The following is a 20,766-nucleotide window of genomic DNA, read 5'->3' on the forward strand; positions in this document are numbered from 1 at the left end:
ATTGGCTTGACACCTTCTACTAGCCCAGGTTGCTCAAGGCCTCATCCAGTCTGGCCTTGAACACCTCCAGAGAGGAGGCATCCACAACCTCCCTGGGCAACCTGTTCCAGTGTCTCACCACCCTCACTGTACAGAATTTCTTCCTAATTTCCAGTCTAAGTCTGCCCTCCTCAAGCTTCGGTCTGTTCCCTCTCATCCTATCACTAGAAGCCCTTGTGAAATGTCCCTTCCTGGCTTTCTTTTAGGTCCCTTCAGGTACTGGAAGGCTGCTCTAAGGTCTTCCCAAAGCCTCCTCTTCTTCAGGCTGAGCAGCCCCAACTCCCTCAACCTGTCCCCACAGAAGAGATGCTCCAGCACTAAGTAACTCTCTAAATGCCCATGGATTACAGCTGTGATCCATAATCAGAAGAAGTCCTGAATACCTCTAAAGAGCCCCCCTGGCTCACAGCACCTTCCCCCTGCCCTAAGTCTGCAGCTCTTGCTCCATCCCCTGGGCTCTCTTCTGTTGCAGAGGTAGCTCAGTGCTAACGCAGCGGCTCGCTAACAGCTTTGCTCTCTGTCCTCAGGGAAGACTCCAAATTGAATCTGTAGCAGTGACAGCCCTGGTTTGAGATAAAGCAGTTGGGATTTGACGACTACTCTTTCTCCAGGCATTTCCAGCTAATAAGGATTTTGTCACTGTGACTGCCTTTAGCCTTGCAAGCTGCTGCTCCACAATCCTCTCGGCGTGGAGGGGGGAAGGTGGTTTTGGTTTCTCACTTACCACTCGGGCACCACTTGGGATGGGGGAAGCTGTCTTTAGGCTATCAGGTAGTGACAGGACTAGAGGGAATGGAGCAAAGCTGGAGGTGGGGAGAGTCAGCCTGGATGTGAGGAGGAAGTTGCTCTGCATGAATGGGTTGCCCAGGGAGGTGGTTGAGGCCCCCATCCCTGGAGGTGTTTAAGGCCAGGCTGGATGAGGCTCTGGGCAGCCTGATCTAGGGTAGGGTGTCCCTGGGCATTGCAGGGGGGTTGGAACTGGCTGATTCATGTGGTCCCTTCCAACCCCTGATGTTCTGTGATCCTAATGGCAGTCCTTGTCTCCTCTTCCCAGGCAAAGCACACAATGCTGGCCCCTGGCTCTGCCCTGACTTCGGATGAGGGCTGGCAAGCCACAGGGGCAGGAAGCCTCCAGAACCTGAAGAAATTCAATAACCAGGACTTCACCCACTTGCGTGCCTTATGCCTGAGCCAGGGGCTGCTTTTTGAGGATGCCACCTTCCCTGCTCACCTCAGCTCCATCGGGCACAACGTGCTCCCAGAAGATGTTCTGCGTCAGATCCAGTGGAAAAGGCCAACTGTGAGTTATGCCAGCTGGGGTGCTTTGTGGTCTTCATGCAGTATGGCAGCACTGCCGGCCGGGGCAAGGAGGTCTGTGCTAAGCAGGGAAGGGGATGCCAAGGGGAACACCTGGAGTGCAAACTGCAGGGAGGGATCCTTGCTGGGGAATGAGTGGAGGGAAGATAACAAACTAGAATCACGGAATGTCAGGGGCTGGAAGGGACCTCGAAAGACCCCTGCCCCTGCCAGAGCAGGATCACTCAGAGCAGATCACACTGGAATGCACCTGGACAGTTCCTGAATATCTCCATAGAAGGAGACTCCCCAGCCTGCCTGGGCAGCCTGTTCCAGTGCTCTGCCACCCTCACAGGGAAAAAATTCCTCCTCAGGTTCACATGGAACCTCCTATGCCTCAGCTTCCACCCATTGTCCCTTGTCCTGTCACTGGGCATCACCGACAATAGGCTGGCTCCAGCCTCCTGGCACTCACCCCTTACATATTTATAAACATGAATGAGGTCAGCCCTTAGTCTCTTCCTCTCCAAGTTAAAAAGCCTGAGCTCCCTCTGTAAAACATTTTTCTGTGACTAGAAGCAGTTTTCTCATTTTGATCTGCTTCCAGAGGACTTTGTGCAAACCTGGAAGGCTGTTGAATTCTAGTCACGATCTTTGATTGTGGGGAGTTGGAGTCACAACACTCAGCTCTTTTATCCTAGGACCCAATTCAGGGAATCTTCTTGTGGTCAGGCTACTCTCCATAGTATTGGTCTGTATGATATGTTTGTGTTCAGTTCTGGGCCCCTCTCTGCAAGAGGGACATTGAGGGGCTGGAGCATGTCCAGGGAAGGGCATTGAGGCTGGTGAAGGGCCTGGAGCATCTGGCCTGTGAGGAGCATCTGAAGGAGCTGGGGACAATCAGTCTGGAGAAGAGAGGGCTGAGGGCAGACCTCATTGCTCTCTATAGCTACTTGAGGGGAGATTAGAGCAAGGAGAGGGCATCCTCTTCTCCTTGGTGTCAAGAGACAGGACTATGGGAAATGGTTTCAAGCTGCACCAGGGGAAGTTCAGGCTGGATGCTAGGAAATATTTCTTCCCTGAAAGGGTTCTCAACCCAGGGAGGTGGTGGAGTCGCCATCCCTGGAGGTGTTCAAGCTAAGCCTGGATGAGGCACTTAGTGCCATGGTCTAGTTGACTGGATAGGGCTGAGTGCTAGGTTGGGCTGGATGATTTTGGAGATCTCTTCTAACCTGGTTGAATCTATGATTCAACCATTGGAATGGTCTGCCCAGGGCGGTGGTGGAGTCACCATCCCTGGAGGTGATCAAGCAGGGTGTGGACTTGTTGCTTAGGGCCATGGTTTAGTGTTGAGCCTTCAATGCTGGGTCGAGGGGTGGACTGGATGATCTTGGAGGTCTCTTCCAACTGGATGTTTTCTGTGATTCTGCTGCAGGTGCAGGCTGCCTTTCTGCTGGGTTTTTCTGAGCTCTCCACTAGTGCCTGGGACTTTTAGCTTCCCTGGGCTGGGGCAACCTGTTCATCCCTTTATGTACTCTTTTTTACTGTAAAGGTAAAAACCAAGAGGATGGAGACTTCCTTTTCACAAGGAGTCCCAAGGACAAGGCAAGGGGTGATGGGGGCAAGTTACTGCTGGGGAGATTCCAATTGGATTGCAAAAGAAAATGTTTCCCCATGAGGACACTCAGGCATTGGACTCATGTCCCAAGGGAAGCAGTGAGTTCCCCTACATTGGACAGTTTGAAGACTCAGTTTGACAGGGTGTTGGACCAGCTCATTTCAACTCTCCTGTTACCTAAAGGTTGGGCCAGATTATCTTTGGGGTCTCTTCCAACCTGACATTCTGTGATTCTGAGGTCTCTCTGCAGCCAGCTCCTCAGGTTGCAGAGGCAGTAGCTGTGAGTCTGCAGAGACTGGACAAGACAACTAGAAAAGGTGTATCTGGATGCACATAGAGCAATGAGGGTATGCTGGAGCTTGGCTTGGAGGTGGCCTTGGCATAGCAGCAGCAGAGTCTGCTGCCAGCATGGACACTGAAAGCCAAGGCTCATGGGAGGGAAGCAGGCTAGCCCTGCAGAGTTGCTAAATGTGAATGGAAAAGTGGGAATCTCCAACTGTGGTGTAAAAGGAATGGGATGTGGTAAAATATTATTAGATGGAGCAGAAGCTGCAGCCTGGACACCAACAGGGCTGTGGCTGCAGTGATAGGGATGGGTGGCTAAGGTTTGAACTTCTCACTTCCCTTTGCTGCAGCTGAGCCTGCCAATGTCAGGAGTGATTTTGTGTGCAGAGTTGCAGGCACTTCCAGTCTGGGCTGATGCTCTCTCACATGGCTTGATAGGAGTGGAGGTGCTGAGCACAGATGTCTGAGTGTCCTCTCTGGGGCTGCTAAAATGGGATCACCTTTCCCTGCAGAAATAGCTCTTCCTGCTGGCTGAACATCAGGGCTTCTCCTTAGACAGCCTTTCTTCAGATCCAAGTCCAGTGAGATTACAGATGGTTTTCATACCAGCCCTTTGCTAACAGGTTCACAGCAGGTGTGTGGGGGGATAATCTCTCTTCAAAGAAGGTTTACAGTAGAAGAGTAACTGCAGAAAGGAAGGAAGAGGAATTAGTTGCCACCTTTTACAGACTGAGAAAGGCGAAGATATGATAACTAAGCATGAGACTCATGAAAGAGAAACGTGGATATTAGAAAGGACTCTCAGGGGCATTTTAGAGCTAGATAAACTGGAATAAAATGTTATGAGGCAGTTCTGTTAAGTATTAACCACCCTGCTGCTTGTGCCATTTGGGAGGAGCAGAGAAGAGTAGGATTTCCAAAGCAAGCAGGCTGGTACAGAAACCCATCTACCACTAATGTTGAGGGACTCAGTGTAGGATGAACATCTAATCCTGCTCTAATACCCCGAGGTACATTTAGTGTGCAAAGGGGCTGATGTGGCTTGCCAAAAAAGCAGAACCCACTGCTGCCAGTGTTTGAAGTTTGCCAGGTGAGACTAGTGCTGCAAAACCCCTTTCCATTTTGCTGAGCCCATGTAGCTGAGGGATGAAAATTTTTGTGGTTTCAAAACTTTGCAGAGGTCCTCTCCTTCCCAACACTTCCCCTTGGAAGATTTGTTTCACCAGTCATCAGACAGTTTCAATCCTAGAATGGCTGAGGTTGGGAGGGACCTCAGAGATCATCTACTCCAACCCCTGTGACATGGGCAGGGACACCTCTTTACTAGACTTAGCTGCTCAAGGCCTCATCCATTCTGGCCTTGAACACCCACAGTGAGAAAGCATCCACAGATTCTCTGGACAGCCTACTCCAGAATCTCACCACCCTGATGCTGAAGAACCTCTTCCTAAGATCCAGTCTAACCCTGCCCTCTCTCAGCTTCAAACCCTTCCCCCCCACCCTGTCACTAGACACCCTTAGCCTGCATTGCTCCACCAAACTGACTGAAAGCAAATCACTTCCAAGAATTTTCCAGATATTTTTCAGGCAGGAGTGGGATGAAAATTCATTAACTTTGCCAGAGCTCTCCTTTGAAGATTTAAACTCAGTGTTCATGGTCCAGGGTTCACAATGAGAACATTAAAAAGCATTTTCCTCTATTACAGAGGTTAAGGCAGCCTCATCAGCTGCTCTTCTGTGATGTGCTTGAGGGATGAAAGTTGAGACTGCTGAGTTGACTGGAAACGAAACTCAGGATGTCAGAGCTGAAGAAGGCTCCATTTTAACATTTGTGGTGGTGGTTGTTGTTTTGAGGGGTTTTGTTTTACCTTGGTTTAGACCAAAATTCCCACCTGCAGCTGTTTCCTGAGCAGCCAGGTTTTGTTCTGCTAGATGCCAGAGAAAGGGCAAAGGTGCCAACTGCCTGGGGAGCCCCACCAGGAGTACTTAAACATCACCACAACACGCATGCTGTGTCAGAGTGACATTAAAGCATGTCCTGTGCCTCCTGGAAGAATGAAGCAGGAGATGTTGCTAACTAGCAGTGGCTGTTTTACATTTATAGTGCTGCAGATGTTTTGAGCCAAGAGGGGAAGCAAATAAAGCTCTATTTGCATTTCAAATGTCCTGAAAGGCCACTGCTGCACCCACTTGCCTTTGGGAGTTATCCCCTGGGCAGGAAAAGGGAAGGCTGCAGTGGTAGGAGTCAAATTGCCCAGTTCAGGAAGTTTTGTCAGTTGGGCACCTTTTCACCTGTGCAGAAATGTGCAGAATCTCTTTGTTCTTAGGTCATTAATCCTGACTGTAAAGACACAGGTGGCTCAGCGCCCAGGCTTTTAAGCCACCCAGACTACTCAGCAAGGAGATAAACAATACTTTCCCCAGAGGAGACTGATTCCTGCCTGAACACATCTCCCAGGGAGGGAGCAGTGTTGCATCCTGCTGGCACAGTATGGCCAGGTTGACTTCTGTCTTACTTTCTTAACCTCCACCATTGCTTTGGGCAACCTGATCTAGCTGAGGATGCCCCTGCTTTCTGCAGAGGAGTTTGGACTGGCTTGAGGCACTTAGTGCCATGGTCTGGTTGACTGGCTAGGGCTGGGTGCTAGGTTGGACTGGATGATCTTGGAGGTCTCTTCCAGCCTGGCTGTTTCTATGAATCTATGAAAAGAATTTGAGAGCCAGATGTATGTAGAGGGCACTGTCCTTCCACCGCTCCAATTCATTCTCCATCTTGCCCTTTGGATAAACAGGCCTTCTGTGGGAAGAGCATTCGCTAGAGGATGAATTGGCTTCCACTTGAACTTCTCTTTCACTCTGAATGCATAATGAAGTCTTCAGTGGGCCAGGGAAATCAAGTGGTGATAGCTTTGTCCTGGAGGGATGAGTTCAGGCAGAACACTTGACTTGCAGCCCATATGGTTGCCTTCACTGCTAGATTTGTAGACGCTCTGAGAAGAGACCGTGTGCCTCTTTCGGCTGCTGCTTCTTTTTCCCCTCCAGCTAAAGCTGAGAAGCCTTGGCAAACTGTCACAAAGCCTCCTCATAATTTCTCAGCAGAAGAGGGCCCTGCTTCTGGACAGACCTAGAGTTACAGCTGGGGTTTCTTTATTTGCCAGGCCATTTGGGCACTACCGACCGGTGAGGCTCGTACATTTTGGGCAGAGGCTTAGCTGTGTTGTGCAAGGTCTCTCAGCCTTTCCCCATCAGACAGATGTTCCAGGCCCTTCATCATCCTCATAGCCCTTCAGATCATCTCTTTTCTGGGGTTAGACAAAATTGCTGATTTATCTCAGCAAGGAACCTGCTTGATGATTCAACTCATCTCTGCTTACTGGGGAGTTTGAACACCTTGGTGGGCAAGAGGGTACCTGCTGAGGCACTGCTTGGGCTAACTTTTCAGCCAGTCTCCATAACAGGCTAGCAGGATCCAGAGTGCACTCAGCTTTGCTGTCCCAGCACAGTCCAGAGCAGCAGGCATTTCCTCAGGAATCTCCCAGGAGATGCAGCTGCTTTCCCATTAGCTTCAGGCTCATGTTGCTCTGTGGTAGTCACTCCCAGGGCAGCTATGACCTCCAGGTCACCATCAGAGCCCAGCCAGCCTGCTTGGGGCAACTAAGCCTCAGGAACGACAGGGGAACAAACTCACCCATTTCTTTGTGCTGTTGGTTTTCTGGGATGGCTATTGCCAGTCAGACACACACAAAGGCATGGACCAAGCTCTGGGCTCTGCTGTGTAAGTTGTTTTTTCCTGCTTGTGGGTTTTGAGTCGACCCTGGTGAGCAAAGCAAACTACTGTCAGGGAAATCAAGAGGGAGGGAGAAATAAAGCTGGGAGAGATGTCAAGGGGAAGGGAGAAGGGCTCAGCACTGCTGTTTTCCTGCATTGCAACCAACTACTGTCACTGATGACCACCACTTCATTGGGCTTGCTCCCATGCCATGGATAAATCTCTCATTCTAAGTCCCTGAAATCGTGGGGGTGGCTGCATCAAAGCAGCTGCCAAGGAAGATGCCTGCCCAGGCTGCTTTCCCCAGTCAGCAGTGCTGTGGGAGCACGGTCTGTCTGCCAGCCTGGAACAGTGACACTGCACTGCATCTTCTCCTGACAGGGAAACTTCTTAGAGGGGTTTGATGGCCATGAAGCCATCTCAGCAGAGTGACAAGGTTGCTAATGCTGCGCTCGAGCAGCCGCGCCAGTCACGAGCCGTGTCGTGCACTGGTCTCATTTTCTTGCAGCATGTCAAATCAGCTGGGGAGAAGAAATGCCAGGGCCTGCTTAAGGAAGAGCTGCTGCATTATTTTTAACTTGCTCAGTTGGTTTTTCTCCCTTTCATCTCTTCATTTTTTTAGATGTGCAGTGACTTTCCTATTTAAAGCTGATTGCTCTTTCAGAACAGAGCCTTACTCAGTTGGGAGGTGCCAAGGGCTACTCACAGGGGATTCTCACACCCTTCCTATCTGAGCACTCAGATATCTCAGCCCAAAAGCCAGATGAAGGTGGGAGAATGGCTCACATTCTTGTGTGCAAAGCCATGCTCTGATGTGTTTCCCCCATCACTGCCCAAGCAAGACTCTCAAAAGAACTCAAGAAAAATTCTCCCTGAATTAAAAATAAGCCAGCCAGGCCTATGGGATTTTGCAGCCAGAGATTAACCTCTCTTTCTGTAAGCAGCCCAGGCTGATCTGCATTAGTCCTGCATGGAAATACAAAAGGCTGGGAGAGTATCATATTCCCAGACTCAGAGCTGAGCTGAGGTACAGACTCTGAGCTGAGCTGAGGTACAGACACTGATCCACTTTTCGTGGAAACCTCTGTTTGTCTTCCCTGCTATCGCCCAGCAAACTGCATGGTTTAGCAGCCAGGGTCAGAGCTGTCTCTCAGAGGTTTTGCTGACATCAGAGAAACTCAAATAAAAACTCAATGAGCACAAGGCCACAAGTTGCCATCCCTAGGAACAGCTGAGCAGACTGAAAAAGAACCACAGAATGTTAGGGGTCGGAAGGGACCTCCAGAGATCATCAAGTGCAACCCCTTGCCATAGGAGGATCCCCTAGAGTAGATCATGCAACAACATACTCAGATGGGTCCTGAAAGTCCTAGTGAAGGAGACTCGACAACCTCTCTAGGCAGACTGCTCCAGGACTCCAGCACCCTCACAACAAAGAAGTTTTTCCTGATGTTGAGGTGGAATTTCCTACCTTCCATTGCCTGTTAGTGGGCACCGCCAAAAAGAGTGGCACCTTCATCTTGACATTAATAAGATGCCCTCTCAACCTTCTGCAGACTAAACACCCCCAGATCTCTCAGTCTTTCTTCACAGGAGAGATATTCAAGGTCCCCAGTCATCTTAGTAGCTCTCTGTTTGACTCTCCAGCAGATGCTTGTCTCTCTTGAACTAAGAAACTCAGAACTGAACAATGTCTTCCAGATGTGGTCTCACCAGGGCAGAGTAGAGATGCAGGAGGACCTCCCTGGACCTGCTGGACATACTTTTCTTAATGCACCCCAGGATGCCATTGGTTCTCCTGGCCAACAATGCACATTGCTGTCCCACAGATAACTTTTTCTCCACTAGGACTCTAAGGTCTTTCTGAGCTACTTTCCAGCAAGACAACCCCTAGTTTCTTCTGGTTCCCTCTGTTATTCCTCCTCAGGTGCAGAACTTGTGGGGTTCCCTTTTGCCCAGCTCTTCAGCCTGTCCAGATCTCCCTGGATGGCAGCACAACCTATCAGGGTGTCAGCCATCATTCCCAGTTTGTGAATTTGCTGATGGTCATCTCTTCTGATGGTAGAGAACAAAACATCAGGGCTCAAGCCAACAAAACATCAGGGCCCAAGGGAAATAATTTCCAGCTGTGTTAAAGGTAGGCAAGCAAGGGTCTCCAAGGGCAGGAACACACTGTGGGAAAAGGCTGGGCACTCACACTGCTCTTCTCATTGTCTTTCCTCTAGGAACTTCAGAGAAACCCACATTTGGTGGTGAATGGAGTTAGCAGATTTGATATCATGCAAGGAGAAATAGGTAAGGTGATATTCCTGTTTTGGAGAAGACTGGCACAAAGCAGCAACCTGTGATTGCTTTGCTGTGTTCTGAGTGTTTGGTGGGAAGACCTGGACCATGGTAGCTGCAGTGAGAAATCAGTGCAGGTCAATCCAGACTCAAGTCTTCACACAATTTATTGTAGCTATATAGCAGGGTTCCCAAATGCAGCAGCTCTAATCTCTGTCACTTACACATGGCACTTGCCTTCTATGTAAGGACAAGCATAGAAAAGGAGCTCCAACTGGGATCAGGCTGATGCTTGAAGGACAAGAGTCAAACAGTTCTCTCGGGTAAGAAGGCACAGCCCCGACATATAGGACTAAATTTTCATCCTAATGTCTTCATCTGACCCTCAGTGTTTGCTTTCCTGTGGATACTTCTATCTCCTCCAAAACCTACCCAGTCATGTATCTGCACCCTGTATAGGTTGCTTCTTTTTACTCCTGGCCCTTAACTATGTGTGGATTTGAGTGCAGCTCTGCTCCCATATAGAAAGAAAAGAGAGTCTTGAGGAGCTCCTAAACAGTGCTCTCAATATGGCCACAGAAGTCAGGAGTAGCATGAAAGTAGAGAAGGATGGCATCAGGGTTCCCAAAGGACAATGCTGCTTGATACTAGGTTGTGCTTCAGCATTTTGAGGGAGGTAAAGTGAGACAGAACATTGGTTTCTTTTAACAAGCTGACTCTTGGATGTTGAAGTTCATTCTCCTGCGAGCCAGCCATGGTCCACAACCATGAGTGACTGAATGCTGTGTTTTTGCCTCCCCTGAGGTGACTGCTGGATGCTGGCTGCCCTGGGCTCCCTGACACTGCAGAAGCAATTTTTGGAAAACGTTTTACCAAAGGACCAAGGATTCCAGGACAATTATGCTGGCATTTTTCATTTCAGGGTATGTCTTCTCTGCTTTATTGCTACTGCTCGGGCTTCTTCACTTAGATCACGCAGGGGTCCAAAATGCAGTCCCAGATCTCAACACCCTTGAATGCTTTTGGATCTTCTGTGCTACCTCCCAGCTCAGAATTTTGCAGGAAATGCCAAATTTTCTAATGGCTTTAGGAGAGAGAGTGATTTGCCATTGGAATGGGCTGCCCAGGGAGGTGGTGGAGTCACCATCCCTGGAGGTGTTCAAGAAAAGCCTGGCTGAGACACTTAGTGACATGGTCTGGTTGAGTGGCTAGGGCTGGGTGCTAGGTTGGACTGGATGATCTTGGAGGTCTCTTCCAACCTGGTTTATTCTATGATGACTCTTTATGTTCCCAGTGGGGCAATCACACTGCTGGGATGTTGAAGCCCATTCCTGAACCTTCTGACTCCAGAGGTGCAGATGCCAGCTGTTCAGACATGTGTGTGCATATCTGTTTTGGCTGACATTCTGTTTAGTTTGACACAGTTTGTCATGGCTGTCAGCACTCCTGTGCTCTTCATCTAGTTGGACTCCTTTTCTGTTTCTCCCACTTTGCCCTTTGAGCTCATAGATGGGGCTGGAAATTACAGATCCCTGGAGACAGATCAGAAAAAGAGAGTTTTGATATTTCATAGAATCAGTCAGGGTTGGAAGGGACCACAAGGATCAGCCAGTTCCAACCCCCCTGCCCTAGCCAGGGACACCCTACCCTAGATCAGGCTGGCCAGAGCCCCATCCAGCCTGGCCTCAAACATCTCCAGGGATGAGGCCTCAACCACCTCCCTGGGCAACCCATTCCAGGCTTTCACCACTCTCATGGTGAAGAACTTCCTCCTCACGTCCAGTCCTTTATTTCAGAAAGATAACTGTTTCAGAGGAGAAAATAACTCTTGTCAGTAAACCTCACTGCCCACTGACTCTTGAAAGTCTCTGAAATGGCTGGGTTAGTAACTGCCAGGCCCTGCTTGCTTGTGTCAGGGTCAACCACATACTCTGTGGGACTAGAAGCACTTGCAGTCCCATTAAACTCCAGAATCTAAACTGGATGGAGGGAGAATCACTAAGCACTCAGCCATTCATCATCTCCCTTTCCTCACAAATCACTTCTGTTATACTCAGCTCAATACCAAGCAAAGAGCTTTGTCAGTGAGACCTCTTTGACCTTCAGAGGTCTGGTGGAGGAGCATCAGGAGATTATCTTGCAGGGAGTCTAAATTTTGCTCTGTTCTTTCACTCCTCAGCATACCAGATGTTTCTGTCTTGGCCCATTTCCAGCATGCAGAGGTGCACTGTGTGAGACAAAGCAGGTGAAGGGGCAGCAGTCCACTTCAAACACATTGAAAAGATGCAAGCTAGATTGTCTCTTCAGGAGAGATTTGAAAAGATTAGTTAGGAACAAACCTTCAGTCTTAAGCAGTATAAATACCTTACAGTATTTGAAAATGTTTTCCCTGTCATCTCATCTGCAAATCAATGCAACTGTTTCTGGCTTTCCTTGAGCGATAAAGCCCTGAGAAAGCTACTCTGAATGGAAATGCATCTTGGCAGTGCCTTCCAATTATTCCATCAAAGATATTTTACTGCCATCCACAGGCTAAGCCACCAGTCCTCAGTTCAGTGAAGAATCACAAACAAGGCATAGCATATGCTAACACAACAATTTTAGCTAACACCTTTTTCTCCCCCCTCCACCTCCTTGGGTCTGGAACACGTTGCCTCTCGTGGAGCTGCTTCAGCTTTCCTGCACAGCAGTGGCTGGCTGCAAGAGTGTTCAGCACTACATCAGCTGCAGCTAGGATGGGCGATGTTTTTATCTAAGGAACAATTACCATGACATTATTTCAGCAGGAATTAAGGCAGTCCCATGTTTGTGCTTTCTTTGACACAGAAAGTCTGATGCTGGTGAGCCAGGATGTGCCATATGTTGTGCAAGTGAGCAGCAACAGCTCAGCCTGGGGGGACAGCAGAAATATTCTGCAGGGGGATTATAGCACAACCCAGAAGAGAGGGGATCTGCCCTGAGCCTTCACGCCCCTGCTCTCAGAAAGAAATCTGCTGAAGTCTTTAGTCATCTCTTGTTTCATGACACAGCCAATAGGTGCCTTCTAGCAGCGTGCAAAAGGCAGTGGTTGAAAGGCATGGGATTTTCACTTCACAACTGGAGATCTCTAAGGTCCATGTCAAGGGACAGCACAAAAAAGAGGCATAATAGCCACAGTGTATTCCCCCTCTGAGCAGCAGCACCCTAGGCTTATTGTCATCTTGCAACTGTCTGGTTTCTTCTTCCTCCTTCTAAGCCCAGGAAAATAAAGTGTCCATTTAAAAGGCTCACCAGGAATGTGGAAGCTAAGAGTGTCCCTAAGCCCGTCTGGCTAAGCAGGGATTCTTTGTTTCATTCACTGTCATGCTCCCAGGCTGCAGCGCTTTAAATCCTGAAGGTATAAAGAAATGTCACCAAGCTGAAAAGTGAAGGCATTGTTCCCCTCTGCATCCATACAGTGAGAATGGATGCTCCTGTATCTGTCTTGCACACCCAGAGCATCCCATGACTTTCCCTAAGATTTCTCTTTCCCATTATGGCTTCTCCTGTTCTCGTGAGCTCAGGTGAGACTGTGGTCTGAAAGTCTGCAGCTGGCAGGACAAAGCAGCTCTCTTTCTCTAGCTAAACTAAAATCAGTGCTGCTCAGAGGGCTTCCAAGCCTGAGCTCCCTCCTGAAGGTAGCCAAAGACCTGAGTTGTGGAAAAGAGAGTCTGAGCTGGATTAATCCCCACAGCTGGCTCCAGGTTGCTCTCCCTCTTTCTTTGTTGTGTTTGCCTGTTAAGCACCATGGGCAGCTGTGGCTGCATGTCTCATCTTCTGTCTGTACTGACCTGGGCTCCTCAGTTCAAGAGAGATGTTGAGGTGCTGGAAGGTGCCTAGAGAAGGGCAACGAAGCTGGTGAAAGGCCTGGAGCACAGCCCAGTGAGGAGAGGCTGAGGGAGCTGGGGGTGTGCAGCCTGGAGAAGAGGAGGCTCAGGTATGGCCTCATTGCTGTCTACAACTACCTGAAGGGAGGCTGTAGCCCGGTGGGGTTGGGCTCTTCTGCCAGGCAACCAGCAACAGAACAAGGGGACACAGTCTCAAGTTGTGGCAGGGGAGGTCTAGGCTGGATGTTAGGAGGAAGTTGTTGGCAGAGAGAGTGATTGGCATTGGAATGAGCTGCCCAGGGAGGTGGTGGAGTCACCATCCCTGGAGGTGTTCAAGCAAAGCCTGGCTGAGGCACTCGGTGCCATGGTCTGGTTGACTGGATGGGGCTGGGTGCTAGGTTGGACTGGATGATCTTGGAGGTCTCTTCCAAGATGGTTGATTCTATGACCTGCTGCCAGGCATTGAATGGTGGCCATCAGGCACACAGGATCACAGGATGTTAGGGGTTGGAAGGGACCCAAAGAGGTCATCGAGTCCAACCCCCCCTCCAGAGCAGGACCCCCCCCACCAGAAAGGACAGCTTCTTGTGGACTGTCCTTTTGCCTGTTTCTCTTCTTGGGCTCTTCATCAAGTCCCATCCTGCCAAAATCAAGCAGAAGCCTCAAAACCGCTCCTTGAGCTCAGGTTCTGAGTCAATCCTGCCATCAATAACGCAGGAAAGTAAGAGGCTGGGGTGAGGCAGAACGGAAGCAGGGTCAAACATGCTTTTGGCTTAGCAGACTGTAAGCTGCTTTGCTGCTGGCCAGATATGGTCTTGTGCTTTTCCAGCAGAAGAGCTCATTTTGGGGCTTTCATTGAACAAAGCTGCTGAAATAAACCCATGCTAGACTAAATCTATTGCTGGCATGCTTCCACTGGAGTCCTCAGCATTACTGCAAATAAGAGCTTGGCCTCTTATGATTGCGAATCATGCTAAGCTACATTAATCTGCTAATGACTCTGGAAATGGCTCCTTTAGCTCATCCCCACAGATCTCTTTCCCTGTCTTCTCCCTTGGAAGGTTTCATCAGCTGGATCAGCTGGAGAAACACCTGCTCTGTCCACATGCCGGAGAGACCGCCTGCGTCCTCCTCATCCATCACGGAGATGGATAACACCTCAGAGCAGTCTTTAGTCACTACACCATCCCTGTCCATGCTGGCACATCAGAGTCTTAACTGAAACAAAGGAAAGCAAGTCCAGAGTCTGAATATTGCCAGAGGCTCTCTGGCCAAGAGCTGTGCTGCAAGGAGAAATCCAAGTGCAGCTGAGGAGTGAGGCTCACTGAACCACAGAATACAATCCTAGAACAGTTTGGCTTAGAAGGGACCTCCAAAGGTCACCCAGTCCAACTCCCCTGCAGTCAGCAGAGACTTTCTCAACTAGATCAGGTTGCCCAGAGCCTTGTCGACCCTGACCTTGAATATCTCCAGGAATGAGGCCTCAACTACCTTCCTGGGCTGCCTGTTCCAGTGTTCCACTGCTCTCATGGTGCAGAACTTAGTTTCCTAACGTCCAATCTAAATCTGTCCTTCTCTAATTTCAAACCATTGCCCCATGTCCTATCCCTGCAGGCTTTGGTAAACAATCTCTCTCCATCCTTCTTGTAGCCCCCTTAAGGTACTGGAAGGTCACTATTAGATGTCCTCAGAGCCTTCTCTTCTTCAGGCTGAACAACCCCAGCTCCCCCAGCCTTTCTTTGTGGTGGAAATATTCCAGCCCCCAGTTATTTTCATGGCCCTCTTTTGAATCTGCTCCATCAGGTCCATGTCCTTCCTATCTTGAGGGCACCAGAGCTCACTCCAGGTGAGGTCTCACCTGAGCAGAGTGCAGTGGCATTACTGCATGAGCGTTCTCTATCACCTTGAACACTTGCTGTTGCCTAAGGATATTAGCCTGTTGCCCATGTTGAATCCTTCCTCCCACTGACTGCAGGACTCTTCATATTCCCAGGTGACTCCCTGTGACACTGTAAAATCCAGCCACTTGGTAGCTCCATCAACAATGTGCCTGTGCTGGTTTGAGGCTAATTGGAATATTCTAATGAGAGAAATTAGGTCACTGGTTATAAAAGGAAAATAAGGACGAAGTCTGTATCATTCATTGGTTTGCTAAAAGGGATAAAGAGCCAAAGTAGAAACAATTTGCTCTTCTTCTGCCTCAGAGCTCTCGCTGTTTTCACCTCTTTGCTCTGCTGTAATATCTTCCACTGAGAGATAAGAAACTTTGCTGGTTGGTTTGTCTGTCTGGGAGAAAGAGAGGATGGCTTTGAGCCCCTTCTGGGCAGTTTACTTTGGGAGGGAATCTGCCTTTCTGTGTTCTTTCTCAATTGCATGCAATTGTAAGTACTCATAAATGTTCTGTGTGCGTGTGCATGTACATTTAGGTGTGCTCTAAATAGAGCTTTATCTTATTTCCAAGCCCTCTCAGCTGGTCTGGTGAATTTCAAGACTGGGGAGGGGGCAAAATTCCTTAACCCACCACAGTGCCTGAAACAGCTCAGGAGAGACTTTGCACCTATCCATGCTTTAGATGAATTCCTGAGCTATTTCAGGAGGCTGTTGCTTGGCATGATGATGAAAGGTTCCTTTTTTCCCTCCTGTTTTTGTTTGCTTTTCTGTCTTTCCAGTTCTGGCAGTATGGAGAGTGGGTGGATGTGGTGATAGACGACCAGCTGCCGATCCTGAACGGAGCGTACCTGTCTGTGCACCCCCGAACGTCAAACGAATTCTGGCCATCCCTGCTGGAAAAAGCATATGCCAAGTAAATGCTCCTGGGCCAGTCCTCCTGAGCAGCTGCACGCTGCCTAGGGGTGCTCTCACCACCTGCACAGGGGCAGCCGAGCTGGGGAAGGGTCTTGGACACAAGTCTTGTGAGGAGCAGCTGAGGGGACTGGGGTTGTTTAGTGTTCAGAAGAGGAGGCTGATCGCCTTCTACAGAAGGTAATCTCCTCTCTGCAGTCTTCACAAGAGAAGACTCATCACCTTCTGAAAGTGTCTCAAAGGAGGCTGGAGAGAGGTTTGCCTCTTCTCACATGCAGCAAGAGGAAACAGCCTCAAGTTGTACCAGGGGAGGTTCAGGTTGGATATTAGGAACAATTTCTTCACAGAAAGGACTCTCAGGCATTGGAACAGGCTGCCCAGGGAAGTAGTGGAGTCACCATCTCTAGAGGTATTTCAAAGATGCGTGGATGTGGTGCTGAGGGATGTGGTTTAGTGCCTTAGCAGTAGTGGTGGGATTGTGACCCCGAGGCAAGCAATTGGACATGATGATCTCAAAGGTCTCTTCCAACCTCAACAATTCTATGGTTCTGTGATTGTGTGGTTCACTCAAAAGACACAGGAGAAGTTTAGGCTATGAACTGTGTATATTGTGCTGTGCTTATGCAAGGAACTCTATCTGCATGCAAACACAGGGCCAATGCAACCTGGAGATGTTGGCCTCAGGCTGGAGACCTAAATGGACCCAGTTTGACTCTGTGATGTCAATGACTGAGAAGTAGAGCAGAGAGGGCAGTGGCTAATGACACAAAAAGGGGCTGAGCATTACCTCTTTGGTTCCAGCAAACATTTTTGCCTCTGATCTCCTTTGCATGTTTTTCTCCATTTAAAATGGCAGGCTCTAAGCAGGGATTACTTCTGTTTACAGCCAGGGATCACACAGGTATTTGGAGCAGGCAGTGAGAGGAAGCACGGCTGAAGAATTTGCCCAGGCACAACACATGCACTCCTGTGAGCCTCTGGTCAGCTCTCACTTCACACAGAGAGCTCTGGCTGCTGACTGATGTCCTCAGAGTATTATAGGTTTAACAGTGACTAATAGAGTTAATATATTTTAAGAGATGCTCTGAGGAGTGAAGTAGTCAGAGTGGTCCCCTAGCACCTGTAACATTGCCCATCGTGAACAACACTGTAGAGGAATTCCTATGCAAGGGATTGTCTGAAGCTGGCGCTTGGCACGCATCAAGCTGGTGCAACATTTGCCATGCAGTTAAGGAGAGCTGATGGAGAGAGCCAATTATTTTGGCTTATTTGGTCAAGGAATAAACATATGCCAAAGCAGCACCTGAGCAACTCAGGAATAGGATGCATTTTGCCTCGGGATGTCTCAGAAAAGTTGACTCAAGATTCAGCACCAATTTGCTGTGTAAGATTTTAATTACAAAGCAAACCAAACCCCTATTAAATTAAAGTTGCAGGCAATGCTGTTCATGAGATTCCCATTTGAGCAGCTTTTCCCCAGTGCCCATGACAAATTCTTTTCATCAGTGTAGGACAAGGACAACCCTTCAAAACACAATTAGCTGCAGACTTCATTTGATTACATTCATTAAATGCAGTGAGTATGGCGGGGTTTAACAGCATGCTCTACCTGCTCTAAGTACAGCATGTTCCAGCTTATTTGCTGTCTCAATAAAAAGCACACAATAAACCCAACAAGGACTGTGTTAGCAATATTAAATTATCACTCTCTTACTGCACTCTAGCAGAGTGAAGTGGGAGGAGTGATGAAAACTTGGTCCTGTCTTGAGCATGGACAAATACTTTGACCTCTCTTCTCATTTCTCTCTATCCTTCCTTTGCAAAAGGGAGCATGGGCAAATACTTTCACACAGAATCATAGAATCAGTCAGGGTTGGAAGAGACCACAATGATAATCCAGTTCCAACCCCCCTGCTATGGGCAGGGACACCCTACCCTAGGTCAGGCTAGCCAGAGCCTCATCCAGCCTGGCCTAAACAACCTCCCTGGGCAACCCGTTCCAGGCTCTCACCACTCTCATGCTGAACAACCTCCTCCTCATGTCCAGTCTGAATCTCCTCAGCTCCAGCTTGGCTCCATTCCCCCTAATCCTGTCACTCCCTGATAGCCTAAAAAGTCCCTCCCCAGCTTTTTTGTAGGTCCACTTCAGATCCTGGAAGGCCACAATAAGGTCAACTGGGGGCCTCCTCTTCTCCAGACTGAACAGTCTCAACTCTTTCAGTCTGTCCTCATAGGAGGACCTCTCTCTCTTCTTCCTATCCCTCCTTTGCAAAAGGGATAGTGGCCCAAAAATGGAGTCATGATCAAATATGATGTAGAAACTGACAGCTCAGCTCCATTTGGTGTGGAACATCGTTTTGAACTAGTCTCCCTTGGGCTCCCTTTTGGTTCAGAAGAAGGAAAGTGGATGCCTCAAAATGTGATGCAGCTCATCTTGAAGTGCCTGTGCTGGCATGAGGTGCACCTCATTACTTTCCACTCTGTAAGTGACTCTAGACAGCTGTGTCAGATGTGGGCAGATACAAAGGAAAAAGTCCCTCTTTGTCTCACTTATCCCACGGGACACCTCTTGTGTCTGGGCATGTATTCCCTTCCATCACCTGGCCTGTTGTCTGCTCCCCCCATGCTCTCCACCTTGATAACTGTGCCCATTTGGGGAATCTACTCTGCCCCAGTGAGGCCACATCTGGAGCACTGTGTCCAGTTCTGGGCCCCCCAGTTCAAGTGGGACAGAGAACTGCTTGAGAGAGTCCAGCACAGAGCCACAAAGATGATGAGGGGAATGGAACATCTCTCTTATGAGGAGAGACTGAGGGAGCTGGGGCTGTGCTGCTTGCTGAGAGGTGACCTCATCAGTGGTTATAAATATGTAAAGGGTGAGTGCCAGCAGGATGGAGCCAGACTCTGCTCAGTGGTGCCCAGTGTCAGGACAGGGAGCAATGGGTGGAAGCTGAAGCATAGGAAGTTTCATTTAAACATGAGGAGGATTTTTTCCCTGTGAGGGTGACAGAACATTGGAACAGGCTGCCCAGGGGGGTTGTGGAGCCTCCCTCTCTGGAGATATTCAAAATCCACCTGGATGCATTCCTGTGTGATCAGGTCTAGGTGATCCTGCTCTGGCAGGAGAGTTGGGCTGGATGAGCTTTCAGGGTCCCTTCCAGCCCCTGACGTTCTGTGATTCTGTGAACATCACTGTGCATTGTGCATTAAATCACATTGTAAGGGCTTATTAACTTGGGATTTTTGTTTGCTTGTTGGTTTTTGGTTGTTTTCCCCTAGGTTGAGGGGCTCCTACCAGAGCTTGCATGGAGGCTACCTTTCTGATGCGTTAGTAGACTTCACAGGTGGAGTCCAAGTGCAATTTTCTTTGAAGGATCCCCCTCCTGATCTGGAGGAGATACTGAAAGCAGCTGACAGATCTCAGTGCCTGATGGGGTGTAGCACATCAGCCCAGGTGAGTCACAGGGCTGGCAGGCAGCATGCCTTGCTTGCTTTACCTTGTCTGCATAAAGGTTGATCTTTTGAGTGGTAGGGGGAGAACACAACAGTTAGAGTTTAGTGATACCTGAAGAGATCCTGGCAGCAGAAAGCAGATAGGGTTATGCAATAAAGAATTGTCATGGTCTGAACCTAGGCAGCAGCCAATTCCAGACTGCATCCAAGCCACAGCACTCTTCTTGCTAGTAAGAAGAAAAATTAGCTCCATCCCAACTGAAGCTAGGACAGGAATGTAAAGGCTCTTGGGTAGATGGAGATGGATTGGCCTGTCAGAGAACAGTCTGTGGCTTCTCCCCTGGATAACTCCACTGCAATAGAGCGTTCTCCTCTTGCAGTAGTGCTGGTTTTGGCCTGAGAGCTTTGTGATCAGTTCTGGCAAGGCCAAAACGCATCTCTCTTCTGTGAAAAGATGCTATTATAGCATTATGATCTGCAGGCTCCTGGTATTAACACTGGGAAGCTGCAAAAGACTTTGTGGTGCCTGGCAGGTGCCTTGTTAAAAGGTTGCCAAGGCTTCCCTTTACAGCATGTAAGGGAGAACTGCAAAGTATGTGAAACTGCTTCTGCAGTGCCTGGTTCACCAGGACACAAAGCTTGGCTGTTGAAAGCAAGCCAAGGACTAGCCACTTAGCTGGGCAGCTGATGCTGAACTGTGGGTGGCAGGGAAATTCTGCCAGTGACCCAATTCAGGTCATTCTGCAGCTTCCTCAGCTCTGGATCATCTACAAACTTGCAGACACGTGAAAGCTTGTGGGTTTGTTAGATTTACTGGCCTGCTTGTGGCTGCAGTGGGAACAACAGGCACAGTCCTCTGCAGCCAGCATATCTGAGATGCTGCCGTAGTGAAAACCAAGTCTCTTTTTGCCATGCCAAATACCCGCTCTAGGTACTGATGGCAGTGTGGCAGAGAGCTAAAAGCTGTGCTTTCTCCCTTCTGCAGCTGAAGAGAAACATAGAGCTGAGAAATGGGATTGTACAGGGTCATGCCTACACTGTCACAGGAGCTGTGAAGGTAAGATAAAAGGCATGTTCCTGCCTGGCAGTCTTGTACTGGTGGTCCCCCACGGGGCAGTCACATTGTTGTTCCACTCAGAGCAGTTCTAATTGGCTTCGTGCTCAGGGGGGATTGCTGAAAACACAAAGGTCAAGTTCCAGGAGGTGGAAGGATTCTGACACATAAAGAATCATTGAATCAGTCAGGGTTGGAAGGGACCACATCTGGTTCCAACCCCCTTGCCATGGGCAGGGCCACCCTACCCTAGCTACGTATCTGAGCCCTACAGTGTTCAAATGGAAAAGTGCAGTGCAAATTCACTTTTGTTTTGGGACAC

At 49.1% G+C, this 20,766-nt stretch overlaps 1 protein-coding gene across 5 annotated transcripts in view; it reads left to right on the forward strand.

Annotated features, from left to right (window-relative positions):
• Positions 1–572: 572 nt before the first annotated feature.
• Positions 573–20,766, forward strand: part of CAPN13 (calpain 13) — a 66,666-nt gene continuing 46,472 nt past the window's right edge. For 4 of the 5 annotated variants that reach the window (XR_010307016.1, XM_064164339.1, XM_064164341.1 and 1 more), the window contains exons 1-5: positions 9,239–9,302; positions 10,095–10,213; positions 15,805–15,938; positions 19,217–19,391; positions 20,376–20,447. Coding sequence is in view for 4 of the 5 variants with exons in the window: in XM_064164339.1 (XP_064020409.1) it covers positions 9,287–9,302; positions 10,095–10,213; positions 15,805–15,938; positions 19,217–19,391; positions 20,376–20,447 (516 nt within the window). In the remaining variant the exon portion in view is untranslated. Of the gene's footprint in view, positions 742–1,093; positions 1,340–9,232; positions 9,303–10,094; positions 10,214–15,804; positions 15,939–19,216; positions 19,392–20,375; positions 20,448–20,766 lie in introns of those variants that run through there. The other variant, XM_064164342.1, reaches the window with a different exon arrangement.

Source organism: Pogoniulus pusillus, chromosome 25, assembly GCF_015220805.1.
Source record: "Pogoniulus pusillus isolate bPogPus1 chromosome 25, bPogPus1.pri, whole genome shotgun sequence".
In the NCBI taxonomy this organism is placed as follows: domain Eukaryota; kingdom Metazoa; phylum Chordata; class Aves; order Piciformes; family Lybiidae; genus Pogoniulus; species Pogoniulus pusillus.